Genomic DNA, 19670 nt, shown 5'->3' with positions numbered 1-19670 from the left:
CAAAGTAATGCTTTATTAATATTTCTTGGCAAAAATCAGCTGATTAAAGCGTTAATTTGCTAATTAAATTTTAAAATAATATGTTAAAAATATTAAAATTGCAATATGTTCTAAATAATATGTTATAATACACCTTATCCGCGATTAATATTTTTTGACAGAAATCAGCTGATAACTGTCAAAAATATTAATCGAGTTTAAAGTATTATAACATAGGTATTATTTAAAACATATTATTTTATTCAATTTTATTTTGAACAAACTGTTAAACTACTAACCTTTGCGATGACAGCCTCTCGATGATATGAATATAACGCACAACGCACAATGCGAATCGAAACAGTCAATCAGCATCGCGGAAAAAATGCAACAATACTTGCGAGAATCGACTTACAATTAACATGCCTTTTTTAGAAAGGGATGTTATAATATTTAAAATTCGATTAATATTTTTGACAATTATAAACTGATTTTTATCAAAAAATATTAATCGCGGATAAAAGATATTATAATATATTATTTAGAACATATTATTTTATTATTTTAATATTGTCAACATATTATATACATCCCCATTACCGCATAATTAAATAAAATTAAATAAAATCTTTAATGCGCGCGCGCTTATGTTGTCTAGTATAAAATAAAAGGCATGTAGATTTTTTTAAAGGACTGTGTGTTAGTACAATGATTATATAAAAAAACTGAAGATTATAAATTTTTTATAAAATAGTACACCCTTTCTACAATACGATTGAATAAGAATAATAGATATTACAAAGGGTCTAAAACTTGTTGTCTTATTAAAATTTCAATGAGCATTCTATAAGAAGATTAGCTTTTTGTAAAAGAGAAATTTGGCGCGCAAATTTATTTGTATAAAGTCAGATTTTCTCGAGAAGTTTTTGAGATATGTTCGGCGCATCTGAATCAAAGCGCATCTGAATCAAAGGCAATCTCGAGCGTATTCTTCTTGAAACGATCAGATGCACGGGGGCGAAAGAATGCAAGATGTGGGAAACTGCGCGGGGCGCGTGCGTGGTGACGGGAGTGGCACCGCTCTCTCGCTACGGGGTTGAAACGGCGATTCGTGGAACAACGGCGGTAGTGCCTACTGCAGAATTCCACGAGGAGGCAGCCACCCCTCGTGGCAGCACCCCCTCGTCGTTACACCGCGGGGTTTGGTGCGCGCGCGCATCATGTCGCTCTAGCTATCTCCGTTGCCGTTCAGCTGACTCGACGCATTCGTCGTACAGAGACGCTCCTCCGGATACTCTCGAAACGGCTTTTGGAGTGACGTCGCGACGCCGACGTCGCGAATTTTGCGGATCTGTCGAGTGTGATGTCGAGTGCGCGGCCGACCGGCTGAGAGAGGCGCGTGCACGAGACCGTCTGTTCGCGTTTCCGGTGCTTTCAATAAAATAGTGCCGCGCGAGAGACAGATATGCACGTCGGGGTCGTTCGCTCGTGGTGTATTCGTGGCTTTGTAGTGTGCGTGTATCAATGTATATCGAGATAGTGTCGTGCTGCATAATCGACGACGACGACGATCGTCCGATAGCGTGTCATCGATTCTCGTGCTAAAGATGGTACGATCCGACGACGCGTTAATTTCGCTATGTCAAAGTGTCAAAGCACCGCGTTTGTTTAATGTCCTCTCCCGTGAGTAAGTATGTGGATCAACTTGAGTCTTGATCAACCGATGGACCGGTGTCGCGATTGGTGCAGCTTGAACGACGATAAAATGCACGTTTAAATCACGCTCGTTTCACGAATACGTGCATTTAAGGGGAAAGTTTGTGTATCGCTCATACTAACTCGATCTCGTGTAAACGATGAGACTGCTAGTTTTATTTCTAGAACAATCTGTGTATTCAGGTTTCGAAGAAACAAAAGAGATAAAAATAATAGTAGAAAGGGATAGAGAGAGTAGCTAAAAAAATAAAACGTATTGAACATTAAATTGTATTTGGCAGGAAACACTGATCTCTAAAATCTTGATGCTATATTATATAAAGCATAACATGAGTATAGAAAACAGAATAAAATCACTATAATAATGATTTACTTTATTTTTTAATATTTGTGTAGATTTTCCTTTTATAAAGTGTCGTTCAATCGAAATTAGTATAAATGATTTGTTTCATTTAAAAGGCAATATCGATTCTTCCTCAATTTCCAATTTGCTACATATATTTATATATAAAGACATCAGATCATGTTTCGACTGATATCAAATATTCGTGGAATATGAACTAATTGCCGCGAGTTCCTGGTCATTTCGTCAAGAAGATGCGAAAAATTGACAGTCAATCAATGGACGTCTTCTCAACGTAAAATTAACAATATAAAATCTCAAAGTTTGTTCTCCGTTTTGCTTCAAATTGATAAACATGGCTTTGTACAATGATGAAAAATTCTAATCGCTGGATTTATCAGATTAATATCCTTTTTTAAGGACATATCGAAGCGGAAGTCACTCAGTGTGTAAAATCGCAGTTACGACAACCGTAATTGATTTGAAGCATGCACGCTTCTCACTCTCCCGCTTATGTTGCACGCACAAGCGGTTTATTTTCATCGACATCGAAATTGCGATTCTACTGAAAGGCTCAAACATTTCCTATTCTTTCATCGATCTTACAACAGATTCCCGTAAATTAGTCTCTCGATACTTGATGATTAGTTAAAATATATCTGATAATTTTGCACAGCAAAAGGAATGCAAAATAAATGGCTGAATATAAATTTGTGTTAAGTGCTGCATACATCTTCTTAATTGCATTGAAATCGATCAGTCGCGATCGGATTAATTACTGAGCATTTTATCGGTTTCATCAATCGCGGTGAAGTAAAAATCGATTTTGTTATCGGCTTTGTCCGCCCTTATCATTGATTATCTCGATTTCCAGAACAAACTTCTAGCAGAAGGTTTTTATGTGTTATCTACTGCATAAATATGTATATTAAATATATTTTAAAATTAATATAATACTATTAGAATATGTATTCGATATACCTAAAATAAGAATATGTGAAGAAATTTTCCACTTTATACAGACGTATATATTATACGCAATGTAATATAGTGCGTGGGTACAATGTGATGCTTGTAACAGGTGGTGCAGATATATACATACGGCGTAGAAGCGTAGAAAGAACGCGAAGAGGATATATTTTCCATATTTTCTAGAGAGACAAATTTTATTTGATATAAAAATAAATAACAATAATAATTTAAATATATTTGACGTTATATGTAATATTGTATATAATATATTAAAATATAATTAATGTATTATATATTAATATTATCTTAATTATAGTGTTATATATCATAATAAAGTGTTTAACAGCATTGATATTATCAAATCACATTTATATTAGATGGCAATTATTATTGTTGTTATTACTTTTATTTCTGCCTCTCTCTTTCTCCCTCTCTCTTTCGTATAAATTAATTTAATATATTAACATAAAATAATATTTAAATAAATTAATATGAATAATATATTAATATAAATTCACACATATAAAGTCACGTTAATTTAACGTCAATAAAATTTATTTTTGCTAAACACAGTTATGATAGTTCTATGTGTGATCAAATCAGCGGATCGATCCGCTTTTCAGAGTTATAATAAAAATATCGCACGTACGAAAAGAGCAGCGCGAGACGTTACGAATAAAAATATCGCGAGAATAAACCGAGGGACGACCGATCATGAATCACGAGAACGGTTGAAGGTATCGTGGGCGCGGTATAATAAGAGACAGGAGAGATGAAAGTGAAAAGATGAAGAAGAGAGAGTGGCGCTTCTAATTGGAGAATGAACGGATTTTTCAACTCCCTCAAAAACCTCGCGTCCGGTGCCGCGTATGCTACCGGCTCTGCCCCGAGATACGAAGAGCTGGAAGGTGAAACGGCAGTTTCTGTAAATCCATCATCTCGCATGTTAATGTCTTCTCATATTGCACGTGTATATACATAGCGCATAATTAGCTTTGTAAACCACATATATGTACATATATGTACACACTAGTTTGTTAGCTAAATGTTGATAGATTAAATTCCGTTAAGTGTTGCTGCAAGAGCATAAACGCACCACATCCGAGTGCTACAACACACATTAACTTAATATACACATATTAATTTAATACACCACATAGTGCCATGTAGCTTAACTTGCTTTGCTTTCAGCAGTAGATATGAAAATCTTTTATTTTTTCAAGTATAAAATAAAGTATTTGTAAAGTAATTTTAAAAGAGCTTACTTATTTCATTAAAAACCGTTAAATAAATCTAAAAGCAGAACTTTTACGTATATGTATAGAATTTAAAAAGTAAAAAGATAAAAAAAAATGTACTGCGTAAACGAGAATTTCTGTTTAATTAAAGTATTTAGTTAAAATACACAAGATAAAATCATATCTTTATTATAGATATTAATTAATTATAGATATTTTTCATCTATATATAAAATCGAGATTTTAGATGTATATACATAAATATGCATATGAAAATATATCTTGGAGATCAAAAATCTACTTATTCGTATGCAAGATTATCAAAATAAATTGCAACAACACACATACGTGTAAATTTGTCACAATTTACATATGTCACAATTCGTATTTCAAGTTAAAGTGTTCTATGTTACTCAACATTAAAGTATCCATAAAATTTAGTGCATGGCACAATTTAATTTGCGACTAACTCGACGCGCTTTGTATTCTGACGCTATTTCATAGTGATAGTAAAATTTATAGCGATATAATCATGTCTTTACCTATAATTTGCAAGCTACTTTAACTGTAAATTGCAGGAAGCATACATTTGACTCTTAGAGCAAAAATTTTTGAGCAAAGTTTGTGCAAAAGAAAGAAAAGCATCTATTTATTTTATTATACAATAACGCAAATATTTTTACTTTTATTTTTATTTATTTCATGCAATTTACAGGAACACAAATTTGTGGTGGAGCAAAAAAATAGAGCAATAAAAAAATATAAAGTAATGTACGTAGCAATCTCAAAAATTCTCACCAAAATACCTTCGATATTGTGTGCATAAAAAAAAAACAATGCAATACAAAATACAAATTGTTACAATAGCAGAAATTATATTGATTTTACACTCCAGCGCGTATATCTGACGTGGTTTATTCAGCCATTAATAGAATTCCATCGAACTCGCTCGTTCGTAAATGCTGCGAGATGACAATAAGTAATATTGCTGTTGCACCGATTCGTCCGTATGGAAATTGAATACTTTCGATATATCGTTTCGCTAACACGTGTGAAGTTTCACTGGCGCATGAACGCATGAATAACCGTCTAGTATCCTGCGAAATTTCTGCAGGATTATTTCTACTCAAATCATCTCGGCAATCCCTCATCCCTTATGGTTGTTATGGAAACGATTATGCGACGACCCTTCTATTAAATGTTAAAGGCGATCGGGTCTGCTTCACTTTGCGACTTCGTCAGTCGTTCGTATTCAATCGAACAGAACGGTAGTGTGTGGTCATTATAATTTCGACAGTAAAATTTTCCGAATCAAAACGCTCGAGAAGAATTCGCGTGTTTATGTGAATAAAGCTTTTTATTAGTTTTGATTTAAATAAGCAATCTTTTCTTGCATGATGTAATATTTTCTCTACAAAATGCCGATAACTTAGTGCAAAAAAATAATTTAAGAACGTTGTGCGCAGTTAAAGTCTAATAAATTAGACTATTATATAAAACAGAAGAAAGTGTATTATTTTCTCTCTAAATTTCAGTCGAAGATACAAAAATGAGATTCAGTTTGACTCCGCAACCGGGGGAAATTACGCAATGGCTAGATGCCATGAAGATGGTTGCCAAATTACAGGGAGGGATACCACCAGAGTTTCGGAAAAGGGTGAGTAATTTACTTCTACATATAAAAAAAAATTGTTCCTAAAAGCATAAAAAGTATGTGAAACTTGAAAACACCTGTTGCTATAAATAGATAAAAAATAAACTGATATCTTTTTATAGTTATGGTTGACATTGGCGGAGCGTCATCTGGAAAAACACGGCGTAGATTGGAAGCAGGCTGAGAAGATTTGTTTCAATGAGTGGAGTAATCCTGACGACGAAGAGCTCGGCACACAAATCGTAAAGGTACATAATCTACGAGATATTCTCCCTAACTAAAGTGCGTCAGACGCGTTGACGTATTCGCGTAAAAACTTCGACATAAATGATTATCTCTAAAGTGATAGAACGCACGAAAGTCTTCTATTTTTCTTTTGTACTTTGACAAACATAAACATTAGTTGTGTGTGCATATTGCGCCATATAATATAACACTTTCATCTTTCATTCTTTTTTAAGATTTTTCGACGATTTTATTCAAATTAAAATGAACTCAATTATTCAAATAATGTGTTTCAGTAGAAACAGTATGTCCTTTTTTTTGTTTGTCATGCCATCTTCGAAATAAATGACGGCGACCTGGTTAATTCTGCGAATGCATTTCTAGACGCGCAGTTCGGGACATTTATTGAGATAGCGGCACATTAACTTCGATGAATCTTACTATTCTTAGCACGAAATATCGAGTTACGAACATAATTCTGTAGTGCAAAAAATATTTCAACCGATATTGAAATAAAGCGAAGAAAATAAAATGTAAGAAGCTAAAAATTGCTGCATTACGCAATTAGAATCAACGTGAACACTCATAATTAAAGTGAGTCGCCGTTCTAAAAATACTAGGGGCAATCTGATATCTATTTGATCGCGTAGAGTTATATCAACTTCTTGTACATTTATAGAATGATCGGCGCTTTAACTATTATTAATTATATCGAATTAAGTCCGGATCGTTCATCACTATAATGAATAAATGTCACTGGTTGCTTTTGCAATTAATTTTCGCCTACGTTGATTTTAGCCAAGATTTTCGTTGCCACTCGTTTTTCTGGCTCACTCGTTTAATCGGATCAACGATCTGGCAGATTAATTATTTATTCATTCATGAACACGCATTATAAAAATTTAATGAAAAGTCTGAGATAAATTATGGAAAATTAATCTCGCTGAAAAATCACACCGATTTCTGCTGCTAATTTAACAAAGCTCAGAATATTAAAGCAATCATCTTCAGCTAATTCGTCAGCGTTAAAGACATTACGATTGCAGGATCTGCACAGGACAGGCTGCAGCCTGTTCTGCGGCGCTGCCGGCCGGGACAATCAAGCAGTGCTACGTCGAGTTCTGCTTGGCTTTGCCCGTTGGAACAAATCCGTGGGCTATTGCCAGGGTCTAAATGTATTGGCCGCCCTCGTCCTGCAAGTGGTGGACCGCGAGGAATCCTCGGCCGTAAAGGTGATGATATATCTGATAGAAGGCGTTCTACCGGAGGGCTATTTCGCCGATAATTTGCGCGGCCTCTCTGTGGACATGGCGGTATTTCGAGATCTCCTGCGGTCGAGGCTGCCAAAATTGTCCAAGCACCTGGAGGCACTCCAGAGTGACGCGAAGGATAAAGCGACAGGTGAGTCGGACTGACAAAGCAAAGGGAGACGAAATTCTCTATGCGAATAAGCGCAAGAAATACAAAGAGATGCGTCGCTGTAAGATATTATGCTAGTATTGCCGAAAAGGTACACATAGCTTCGTTAAAAGAATATCTGACATTTGAAATGTTTTCTTTTGCTAGAAAGTTTATCTAATAGCGCTTGTGTGATATTGTAATAATAAATTTTTATTTCTTATATTAGTATGTGGATAAAACACTGTAATTTAATTTAAATTATTTTTTTATCATTATATAAAATATTTTCCATAATATTTACAAAGAGATTTTCAAAATGATTTTGACTTAAAATAATTAATTGGAATTTCTTTTACAAATCTATTACTTTTATTTGTGTAAAACATATGTAAATCTTTTTAGATCATAAAAATTATAATAAAAATAAAAATAATAATTTACTGCAATGGCAAGAATCTCGAAATAAAATTAATTTAATTTGACTTTATTGCTGTTATCTTACTTCTCTTAATTGTTATAAATTGTGAATGATCTTCCTTTTCAGGAAATAGCTACGAACCGCCGCTCACGAATGTGTTCACTATGCAATGGTTCCTTACGCTTTTCTGCCACTGCTTACCGCAGGAAGCAGTGCTTCGTGTCTGGGATCTGATATTTCTCGAAGGTAACGAAGTGCTCCTTAGAACGGCACTCGCTATCTGGGAAGGCCTTTCGAAGTGAGTTTGAAATTCGAATTAAATCGATTATATCAAAATTACACGTGACAAAAATCACGAATCTATTACTCTCTTTCCTTGAATGATTATAAACAATGAATAAATAAAATAATCACTTATTTTCCTGCAGTCGCATAATGACCGTAACATCAGCGGATGAGTTCTACAGCATAATGGGAGTACTTACGAGAGAGATGCTAGAATTCACCGACACAAACAACCTCATAAAGGTGCAGTGCAATTATTTACATAGCGTTTAATAATGATAATATAATTCAGCACGGAAAATCATATCATTTGCACATAATTTGCACATAATTTAAAACTTTTCTTATTTTTGCAATTATTATCAATCACGTTGTACATTGTATCTTGTAAACATAATTTGTTTACAAATTGTTTCGATAGAACATCGTCAGCATGGGACCTTTGCAAGGTGTGGCAAGTTTGAGAGACAAGCATCGATTCAACATCACCCCGTGGGCGCGCAGGCTAAGCGACGACGATGACAGCGAGACGGAAGAGGATGTGAGTGTGGCTGTAACGGCTGCCATGTTCAACATGGCCCAACGTATAAAAAAAGGTGTTTATCGTTAATAAATTTTGCAGATGCTTCAACGATTTAAAAGTTAAAATCAGAAACATGACAGCTTCATGTTCATCATTTTTATAGCTATACTAGATATTCTATCTATAGCTGTATGTATTGGAGAATTCAGTTTTAATCTAAGCATATATATTTTAACATAGGATATAATTTTCGCGTTACATATATTTAAAAAAAAATAGATTTTTAGCTCTAATTTTTGACAAACACTTTTTTTACTTTGGAGAATAATATGCTACAATTAAATTCCAGAGTATCTTGTGAATATCTTAAATAATAGATTAATGCAGTTATTGGTTTAGATTGCGATTAAAAATATTTTGCACAAGAAGATTAACAATATCACATTGTGAAATATCTACTGCTCGTTTAAAGAAATCATCAATTCCAGATCGTATACCTTCCACAATAGGAGCATTACAAGCGATTGCACCCAGCAGTGATCGAGACCGACTAGCTCTCGATATTAGTACGCTGAAGCAGCAATATGCAAAACTGCGAGAACGACAGCGGCAAGCACACATAATACTCTCTGGTAATGGCAAACGAAATAAGCGTTACATAATCCCAATGCATAGTATAAAACTTAAAAGAGATTTAAATATTACAAAAAATGTGCAAAATATAGTTTTACAATTTGTGTAGTAATTCTTAATTTATAGTAAAAATTATGCATAAATTTTTGTTTAATCGAACGTAAAAATATAAATGTATTGTTATTAATCATATTCAATGGCCTACGTATTATATTATAATATGAATGCATTTTATATTAACAACAAAAATATCAATCTCTCTTTATTGTCAATATTATTAAAAATTATCGGAATATAGCGTTGGCGAAAATTGAATTGCGCGTTCCTCGCGCGATTCCTTCGATCTTTCGATCGAAACAACCGCGTAGGTTTGACGATTATAAAAACTTTATGAGCGGCACGAAACATTACGGTGCTTACCGCCGTTCTGCTTGCCACCGTAGCTTAGCCATTCCATATTCATGAATGAAACTAAACTCATGTTCGCGCGCGTTTACGATTGGATACTATCATCATATTTCCATCATTCGGATGAGAACATACGATAATAATGTGACCTTTCGAGATGGTGTGACCTATCACGAAGAAAGTACGGTTTACACTCCTGTTTAATTCGCTTCAATGTGAAGTAGCCACTTCGTATAGCTTATTATTGAGCGAATAAAATTTATATGATCAATAATGTTTACTTGACAACTTTGAACCAAACTTGAAGTTTCTCGTACAAAGTACACAAGATGATATTTAAAGTAAAATTTAAAAATAGATATATTGGACATATTTTTTTAAAAATATAATATTAAAACTTAAAAAAATTGATAGTATCTTTATAACTCTATAATTATTTTTTCATCTTAACACTACGATAGAAAGATATTATTAAAAAATATTAAATTAAATTTCAAATATTTTAAATATAAAAAAATATAAGAAAAAAATAACATTTTATAAGTTCTCTATAGTGTCACATAATAATAACTTCTTTTAAAACCGATATAGCAATTAAAAGAAAAAATGATACCAAAATACAATACCAAAAATGTCATTTTATGAAGAAGATATAAAATATTCATAGTTATCGAAAATATTTTGATATTATTAAGATTATATCTCAATCTTGTTCTGATAACAAAATAAGTATCTATTCTTATTCTAACAGATTTCTTATATTCTGACGCAGCCGCGTGCGCAAGACAGACCATGGTACCTCCTACTTCCACAGCCATGAATCATCTATTAGTGGGTAAAAATGCCCTCGTAAGTGGAAAGAATCGACCGTTAAGCCTGCCGTTTGCCACTGCCACATCGAAGTTACGGCCGACGGCCCTTCACAGCCCGAAAAATCGCAGGGAAAGGCAAGGTGTCACGCTTCATTGGAAAGATGCAAAAAGGCCGAAACAAAGGGCCGGCGATGCTGGTGGTAAGTGCAATTAATTGTCAAAAACTTATTAGAAAAAAATATCGTTGGAATAAAAATTAAGTTAAAAAAAACGAAAGAGAGCAATATTTTAAAAATATTTTTGGTATGAAAACAAAATAAATATAAGGGAAGTACTATGCTTCTTGAATATACATAAAGCATTTCGAATATCTAATGTATAATGTAATATAAACAGATAAATAATTATAAATATGTAAGGATTAAAAAATTAATTTTTCAAAAAACGCGTGTGTGTAATTAATATTATAAAAATTGAAAATGTTATAAATAACAGCAAAAACGCGTTTTTAACAATTGAATAAATAATTTATTTTACTTTAATGAATCTTAATTTATGGAAATAAGGACAGAATCTCGATTATTTGTTATAATATCATATTCTATATATCATCTTCTATATATCAATTTAGAGAAAAATAATTTATATTGAATTTACTATATCTACCCATGGCAAGTGTGGCCAGCAGAAAGTAAAGTAGAACTACTATCTACCAGTAGTAAGATTCGTATCATGCGGTACGCGTATCAACCGTTGAACTTCTAACTCCCTATACAATCAACCACCTGTTTCACGCTCGATGTTAGCAAGTATTAGTATTGACGCAGGTGTGGCAGATAGGGTCAACATCCAGTTCTGTGCTTTTCCTTGCCCTTGTCGTCACTGTATTGTGAATTTCTTTCTTCCGAATACGCAAATCAAGATTAATACATAAGTTATAACAGATATAATATCTCTAGAACGGTATATCTCTGTTAATTAATATAATTTTAATTGTGATGTTTTTTTAATTTGTGACGATAATTGCTCTCTTCGCTTTTGAAATTAATTGTTATTTTAACATTTCTGTATTGTAATTTATTGTTATTCTATATTTTCTCTATTTTCTCTATTTTATTTATATAGATGCCGAAGCCTTTGGTTCAGCATTTTTACAATCGCCTCCAGAAACGTCATCTGTGTCGTCGCCCAGCCGTACCGCTGACAGCGATAGTGACAGCACGTCAACTGAGTTGTGCGATGAGCCGGATCATCTGAGCGACGTCGATAGCGAGGAACTTACGTCAGCGTCCGACTCTTACGTCATGGATGACGAAAAACATGCTTGTGTCGAAGATTCATCGACCTCTGCGAGTACACCTGCGCATTCATATATTAAGAGCGAGCCAACGATGACGGTCGAGGAATCACAGATGGATCCGATTATCGAACGCAGCGATAAATCCCCGTCGTTAACTGAAATTTCGATCGCCAAGATCACCGATCAAATACGAAGACTCTCGGCGGAGGATGACAATAACACAACGGTTCCTCAGATATCAAGTGCGCGCGACGACGACGAGCTATTGTTGACGAGCGATTATTCGATCAAGAGATCACAGGCGAAGAAAACGGAATCCACGTCGCAGGATTTCGTCGATTATACGCCAAGCGAGGACGTGACGAGTTTGTCGTCGAAAACTGTGAATAATTACGACTATTTAAACCTCAAATCTAACTTCATCGAGGAGAAGACGGATGATATTCTAATGCACAAAACGGATCGACCGAAAGATGTAGAAGAAAGAGAAGAAATTATTCAAACTAGCAGTGATACGGGTTTTAAGACGGACATAATGGAATTCACTGCGAATACATTGCGAGATAATTCTAAAGAACAAACAAGCGTCTCTTTAAATATAAATTACGAGAAATTTATCGCGCCTTTAGACACAAACGAGGAACCCTTCGAATCTACCTTGAGATTTTCCAGCAGAGTTTATTCGAATTCTAAAAGCAATAACGATTCGAACGATGATACGAATGTTGAGAGCAACAGAATTTTAGATGTCGCAACAGAGTCACGATCTTTTTATTCCAAAAGATATGTTGTAGGCCATCTTCCAATTTCTCCGATAACAATGGATGACAAACTAACGAAATTATCACCTGAAATATATAACATTGCGGTAAATTCGAAAAATCTGACAAGTCCTGAAGCGACTTTGAAGATAGATACCTTTAGCGACAAACCGCGAATTAAATCGTATTCCGATTTGAAGAAAAGCCCGAAATCTCCAGAGAGCACAAAGTCGTTTAGCTCTGGAGAGACAATGGGTCCCGATTCGAAGCCCTCGAGTCTGACAGTGAGTCCGAGAACACCAATTAGATCAGACTCACGTGACTTCACGATGAATAAATCGGCTTGTTCGTCCATCAGCTCAGATTCTAAGACCCTCGTTCTCCATTCTGTGGGCTCGGATATCGCGCACGATAATTCGAGGCCGATTACGAAGAAGATGTCGTACGAAAAATCGAGCCCGTCGACTCCCATCAGTACGGATTCCCTGAGAATCAAACCCGAGACGAGCCCAAAATTGGTGATCAGCAGCTCCAGCGACTCGTGCAGCCCGAGCAAATTTAAGTCTTCCGAGAGGTCGTTCAGTTCCGATCTGCAATCGCCCATAAGTGCCAACTCTATAAAGTATACCTCGAATTATGGTAAACGAGGCCAAGATAACATGTCGAATTCGCCAATCGATCTGAGCAGCGCTACCTCGCCGTTTTATCCTATCGCGAATCCTAATCAGAAAACGCCGTCGCCGTACGATGTAAGCAAACGAGGATGCAGCGAAGAAAGCGCTGAAACATCGCCCGATCAGAAATCAATCAACTCGAAAGACTCAGCCAGGTTCTCTGGATATCAAGCGAAACTAGATATCTCGATATCGAAATCGATCGAAACTAAAGGAAGCGAGATTTCTGAGAGAGTCTCCGAGAGAAACGAATTGTTTGTTAAACCGCAATTCAGTCTGAATACGGAGCTGAACGCGAGTTATACATCGAGGGAGAAGAACAAAGCTGATTTGAGCTCTTACGAATCGATCGATGATGAGTCGCATCGCAAATGCGGAGATTTCGTTGATGACAATGCGGACGATCCGCTCTCTGAAAAGGATATAGTGCCTCAATTGCCATACGAGAAGCTCGACAAGCATTATCTGAATTATAATTACAGACGTAGAGACCGATCGCGATTGACTGAGAGAAGCTCTAGCAGTTTGGAAAGAAGATATACCGATTTGAAGTCTTCGATCTCGACCGATGAATTCAGTACGTCTATGGCGAAGAAAAGATCCAGCGATATCCTGGAAAATATGAAGCACCTGGAAGCAAAGGTTCTTAGCGAAGGCTCGCCCGATACTAATATGCTAACGAAGAAGTCGAGTGACATCTGGGAAGATATGAAAATTTTAGAAGCGAGACGGCAGGATACTTTCAGCAATTCAGCGAGCGGTTTCTCGAAACGGCGACTAGAAATCCCGGATATAAATATAACGAGCGAGGGTAGGAAATCTTACGTAGTGCATCCTAAAATCAACATCGACGAAAACAGCGACAGTATACTGAAGAGTATAACATGCAACAAAAATAATAATAATAATAATAGCGATACAGACGATGGAAGAGAATCGAAGGTCGGTGTATGGACGAAGGTAAAGCCGCGTAAGAAGGGCGACAACGGGCGCAGAAGTAGCGACAGGGCATTAAAAATTATTCAAGAAAATTCGGCGATATTGCACAAGATACTAGCTTGTCAGGCGAAGAAACGTCTACCAGATCTCGAGGAGATATCCAAGGAGATCACCATCAGTCCAATAAATGAGGAAATTTCCAAGATATTCAGTCCGATTCTCGAAAAAATGGGATTAAACGAGCACGAAATAAACGAGGAATTGGCTCGGATAAATTTCAAAGACTTTGACAACATGAGCGCGACCAGCGTATCGGAGTTCGATGCGAAGATCAATGAAGAATTAACAAAGCTTTCTCTCATCGACGATGAGGAACAAATCGATCATCTGGCCGTAGACGAGATTATATCGCACGAATATTTGAACACACGAGAAGCGTTCATAGATCATAAGATAAACGAGGAACTCTCTAAACTGCTTGCGAACTACGAGGAGGAATCTCCACCTAGCATAATTAATTTGGAGCAAAACTCGTCTAGCCAAAATATAAGCGAAATAGAGGGCCTCGATCTCACCAGTATTTCGACGAACGTATTCTCTTACAAATCCTCCAACGATTCCATCGAGACCAGGAGCGATTTAGAATCAGCGCACGAAATTGCGATACAATCGGAAAACTTCCCGTTCGCGACATTGAAATACGAGAAAAGCATGTCGCCTAGAAGCGATATAGACATCTACAGAGAGCTGGAGAAACTCAAAAAGATCTCGAGTTCGCAGATACTGCCGGAAACGCATCTGAAAGTATCGCCAAAACGATTGTCTCCCATTACGTACATTTCCGACAGCTTGCCTTATCCGGAAGTATCGCCCGCGACGAGATACACGTCAAAAACGAGCCCGTTCGATACTACATCGCTCAAGGATACCTACGAGTCTTACAAGAATTTCGACGCTCGACGACAAGAAGCTCGACGACAAGAATTCCCGAGCAGGCCGTCGCCGCGGGACAATCCTTATATCGCATACGATAAACCAGATGACACGTTCGAGTATATGGATCTCAAGCCGAAAATCGTGCTCGATTCCTACGATCTGCATCTGAAGAGCCCGATATTATCTAAGGAATCTTTGGAATTTCGCGTAAGATACGACGAAGAATCGCCGAAACCGACTGACGGCGAATACGCCGTTCAGGATGACAAACCGACGTTTTCCTTAAACGTGACAGGTTCTTATTACGGTAAAGGCAATAATAAAGCGATTATGCCGACGAAATGTATCAATAAGGAAGAAAAGTCCTTGGACATCGAGGATTATTCTAGCGAAAAATCGGATTTTCTACGTCACAAGTACAGTACCTTGTCGCCGAAGGAATATTCTTACGTCAGAAACACGGACTACGACAAACCATTAAGCACATTGCCGCATGTTGTGATAGAGACCGAACCGGATATCGGTTCATATCTGCCAACAAGATATCGCGACTATAATGTGTTATCGCCCAGTCGTCAATATAGAGATCAATATTTCCCCTCTAGCCCAAATCATTACATTCCGCAATTATCACCAAGTCTGGCAAATGAAGCGAAAAGACCTGTCTCGCATCCGGAATCCCCGAACAAAATAAATATCGGCAAGTACGGTGAAGATTTAACGAGTGAGGTATTGAATTCTTACAAGAAATCGACGCTAAGCCTCGGTAACATGGAAAACGTAAACAAAGACGACGAGAATGATACTTCTTCGAGTCCGAAGACACACTTCAGCCCGTTCCCCGTTAGAAATAATACGAGAAAACCTAAAGAATTAACGCTGAAGTTGGGTCTATACTCGCCGAAGAGCTCCGAGTTCGACCAATTGAAAAAATCGTAGTGCTCAGTGATTTGTCGAAGCGATAGAGCTTTCAATCGACGCAAAAGTTCACTCGTAAGCTGATACGCTATTACGAAAAAAAGTATCTATGTTCGCTAATCAATCGTGTTTCGATACATTCTTATATACTTTACGATGGCGTTTCAGTGAGTCGATTTTCCGAATTTATTAACAAAGTGGGCCTAAATTGTCGCCTAAACATTCCTAAATCGTAATGCCCGACACTACTGAATAAATTAAAATGATGTAAGCTTGATTAGCCGTGAAGTAGTCTTAAGATTAAATAAAATAAAGTCGTGTAAGTTTTTCAATGCTCGATCACACATGTATAAATTACGAATAATTTCTTTTTAATAGTACACAAATTTGTTTTGAAGAAAATCAGACGTGGCGAAAATCAATACGATAATAACATAAAAATTAATACACAGGGACCGCGCGCGCGCGTTATATCATAATCGCGACAAATGCGAAATAATATCTCCATGAATGCAATTAAATTTGGGAATATTGCTGAAATAATACGTCGTGCGTTATTGACGCGATTATGAAATAGCAAATCCGGGTAAAGCAGATTAATGATAAATTCAATCCCCATATTCGGCCGCACGTGTCTCTCGCTTTCGGCCCTTTATTTCATCATTAAAAATTAATGTGCACTTCACAGATATTCGAATAATCGTCGTTAAAAAAAGTTTGAAAGAAATACTACATACAGCACTTGCAACACTCGCTTAATGCAATCGTTAAATTTATAATTAAATGCCTACGATTCCCTCCAGTTTTAAACAATGTCAAAATTTCCTACGAGAGATGCCTTCCAAACCGATCGCGATATTCTCAGAGCTTAGGTTAATTAAGAAAATTTTATGAAATGTCTTTCTCACATCTTCTTAATTATATTATTGCTAATTTTTATTGCGAGGCAAACGAATAAGTATCTATATTATGAATTTTCTTCAAAAAGCGGTATATGATATAACGTATAATACGACATAACGTAAATTTATAAGTTGTCAATATAAAGCTTAATTTATTTGTAATATGTTTGGGCAAAATCATATGGATTCATATAGTTCTAAGCAAATTATGCATTATAAATTAAATGTAAAAGAAGTGGAGATTGTATTATGTGTGTGTATATATATATGTGTGTGTGTGTGTGTGTGTGTGTGTGTATAATTTCAACTATTAACTATGTTACACAAATGACTTGACAAAGTTCTTTCTCTATCTCTCTCTCTCTCTCTCTCTCTTTCTTTCCTTCTCAGAATCTTTTTATATAAAAAAAAGTATAAGAGTAGATATTTTTAAATATTTCTAATAAGAAATATTCATATTATCGCGCGATATTGAAAATCAGCTTACTTGAACGGGCTGCAGTTTAAATGTGAACCTGTTGCTACGAGTTTAAATCCTTGCTCATAAAAAATGGCTTCAATTCTATATATATAACGAAGTAAATCGCATTAAGAGACTCGCACGGGACAGTTTTCTGTTTTACTGCAACGATTTGAACGTTTCTTATCGAGATATTTAATTATTCGATTAACAGCCTATTTCGACATAAGGAGGATGCTTTTATAACTTACACTTACAATGCGAAGAAAAATCGTTATAATTCATCCCTTTTCAATGCAATTTACGCACCAGGTATTCACCACGGCTTATAGTTAGCCTACTAGAGTATTTCAATCATCTGTGATAGTTTAGAGAACGACGATATACAAGATGTTAATATGTTAACATAAAATATTATGTGATTCAATTGTTAAATTAAGTATATATTCTTTTAGTAAACTTTCTCTTCTCTCTTTCTCTCTCTTAATAATTTAACAAAAAAATTATATATATTTCTTTATAATATAATATTTTAGATTTTTTTATATATTACATTAGAGAGAAAAAGATAATGCTAAAATCTTAATTAAACTCATCTTTAATGGCGAGCATCATTTATTATCTGAAAAATCATACATATATGATCTGCAAATCATTATTATTAATCTCTCAAAAATATACCATACTATACTTGTACAAAAGCTCACACATTTTCCACGTCCATTTTATCCAAATACTTGTCAATTGCGGTATAAGAAAATTATTGATAAAGAAAAAAAATGTAAAAAATATTGATAATATTGTAATTAATTTTTTTTCTGGTGTAATAATATTTTATTTGATTTGTTAACGCGTATCATGGAGTATAAAAAATTATATGAAGTACTTAAATATCTCTTTTCGGTTGTTATACAAGTGATCGTTATACAACAGAAATGTTATACACCTAAATTTAAGTGTATAAAAATTATTATATTAACTTCGTTTCGATTATCATACGATTGAATTCATGAAATTCGAAAGTAGTTTCAGATGCCTGTGAAATGGAAAGTATTCGTGCTAGAAAAGAGAAAAGCGACGGCACGTTTAAATACAAAGATAGCTTAGATAAGAAAATAGTTAATAATGCTACCGAGTAAAATTAGTGAATAAAACCGTTAACGCTATTGCTAATGTTACGAGCTGTCAGCGTCATCAGTATTCTGTACTCTCATCCGGAGAAATTAGGTTCACTTTGTTAAAAGTTTAACCGGAAATAAAACTGCTCGACAATATGTATACTTAATTCAGTTCGTAATGTTATTTAAGCTTCTCGACGTAAAGTGTTTTTCGATATTTACCGAAGAATACGTTGCAATATATATATACGATGAGTAGCATTTTTCTACTGGATCAAGATACCGAGATCGATTAGAACTTGCGGCAGATGAATACGCGTAACCTGGATGAAGGTAGCACATTGATAAAATGCAAATCCTATGTAAGTCTCGTTTAGAAACAAAAGAGGAAATATATATTTAAGGATTAAGGACGCGTGTGGTAATATTGTTACGTGATGTTTTGAGAAAATTATTGTATATACACAGTGCGAGTCACATGCCAGATATAAGACTGTATATTTGAATTGGATAGAATGATAAATCGTTATAAATAAAGAAACTGAATAAATATATTGAGAAAGTGAAGAAAAAGCGCGTGTAAATTATATCATTCAAAAAAAAAATCTCTGTGCGATTCCGATTACAGTAGCTAAATTAATAAAATTAAAAAAAAAATTTACTTATTCCATCAAACAATATTCTACCGATAATAATTTTTTAAATCTATTTATATATAGAAATTATTTTAATACTGTGTTTAATTCAGTTCAATTTAATGTTTCACTTTTAAAATTACCTCTGTTAATTTAATTTCACATTCATGGAATATTTTAGTTAACAGATATATTTTCGATCCATTGATAATTTCACAATAACATTTCCTCAAATTCGTTTTTAAATGCATTGATTTTATATGCGCCTTTATATTTAAATATGCAGCGTATAACACGTTGAGTATCAAAAATCGGTTGTTTTATTTTTGTAGAGCCCGAAGGAAGAGCGTGTCATAAATGCGATAATGATACATCCACGTGCGCGTGAAAAAAATACTTGCTCACATTCTCAAAAAAGGA

General features: G+C 35.1%; 1 protein-coding gene across 14 annotated transcripts in view; it reads left to right on the top strand.

The window, feature by feature from the left end:
* The window catches only part of LOC145934896 (uncharacterized), a 31969-nt gene extending 12674 nt beyond the window's left edge, over positions 1 to 19295 (top strand). For 5 of the 14 annotated variants that reach the window (XM_083035756.1, XM_083035755.1, XM_083035754.1 and 2 more), the window contains 9 exons: positions 5784 to 5905; positions 6025 to 6150; positions 7174 to 7528; positions 8073 to 8244; positions 8375 to 8474; positions 8653 to 8827; positions 9243 to 9386; positions 10547 to 10807; positions 11733 to 19295. In XM_083035756.1, the coding sequence (XP_082891882.1) occupies positions 5784 to 5905; positions 6025 to 6150; positions 7174 to 7528; positions 8073 to 8244; positions 8375 to 8474; positions 8653 to 8827; positions 9243 to 9386; positions 10547 to 10807; positions 11733 to 16156 (5879 nt within the window). In that variant the 3' untranslated portion in view covers positions 16157 to 19295. Of the gene's footprint in view, positions 1 to 1130; positions 3936 to 5783; positions 5906 to 6024; positions 6151 to 7173; positions 7529 to 8072; positions 8245 to 8374; positions 8475 to 8652; positions 8828 to 9242; positions 9387 to 10546; positions 10808 to 11732 lie in introns of those variants that run through there. The other 9 variants (XM_083035764.1, XM_083035760.1, XM_083035763.1 and 6 more) reach the window with 9 other exon arrangements.
* Positions 19296 to 19670: the final 375 nt, after the last annotated feature.

This window comes from Prenolepis imparis, unplaced genomic scaffold (assembly GCF_030444845.1).
Source record: "Prenolepis imparis isolate NDT839.2.m4 unplaced genomic scaffold, iyPreImpa1.0 SCAF_4, whole genome shotgun sequence".
In the NCBI taxonomy this organism is placed as follows: domain Eukaryota; kingdom Metazoa; phylum Arthropoda; class Insecta; order Hymenoptera; family Formicidae; genus Prenolepis; species Prenolepis imparis.
The sequence above is the reverse complement of the archived record's forward strand: the minus strand, read 5'-3'. Positions and strand labels throughout refer to the sequence as shown.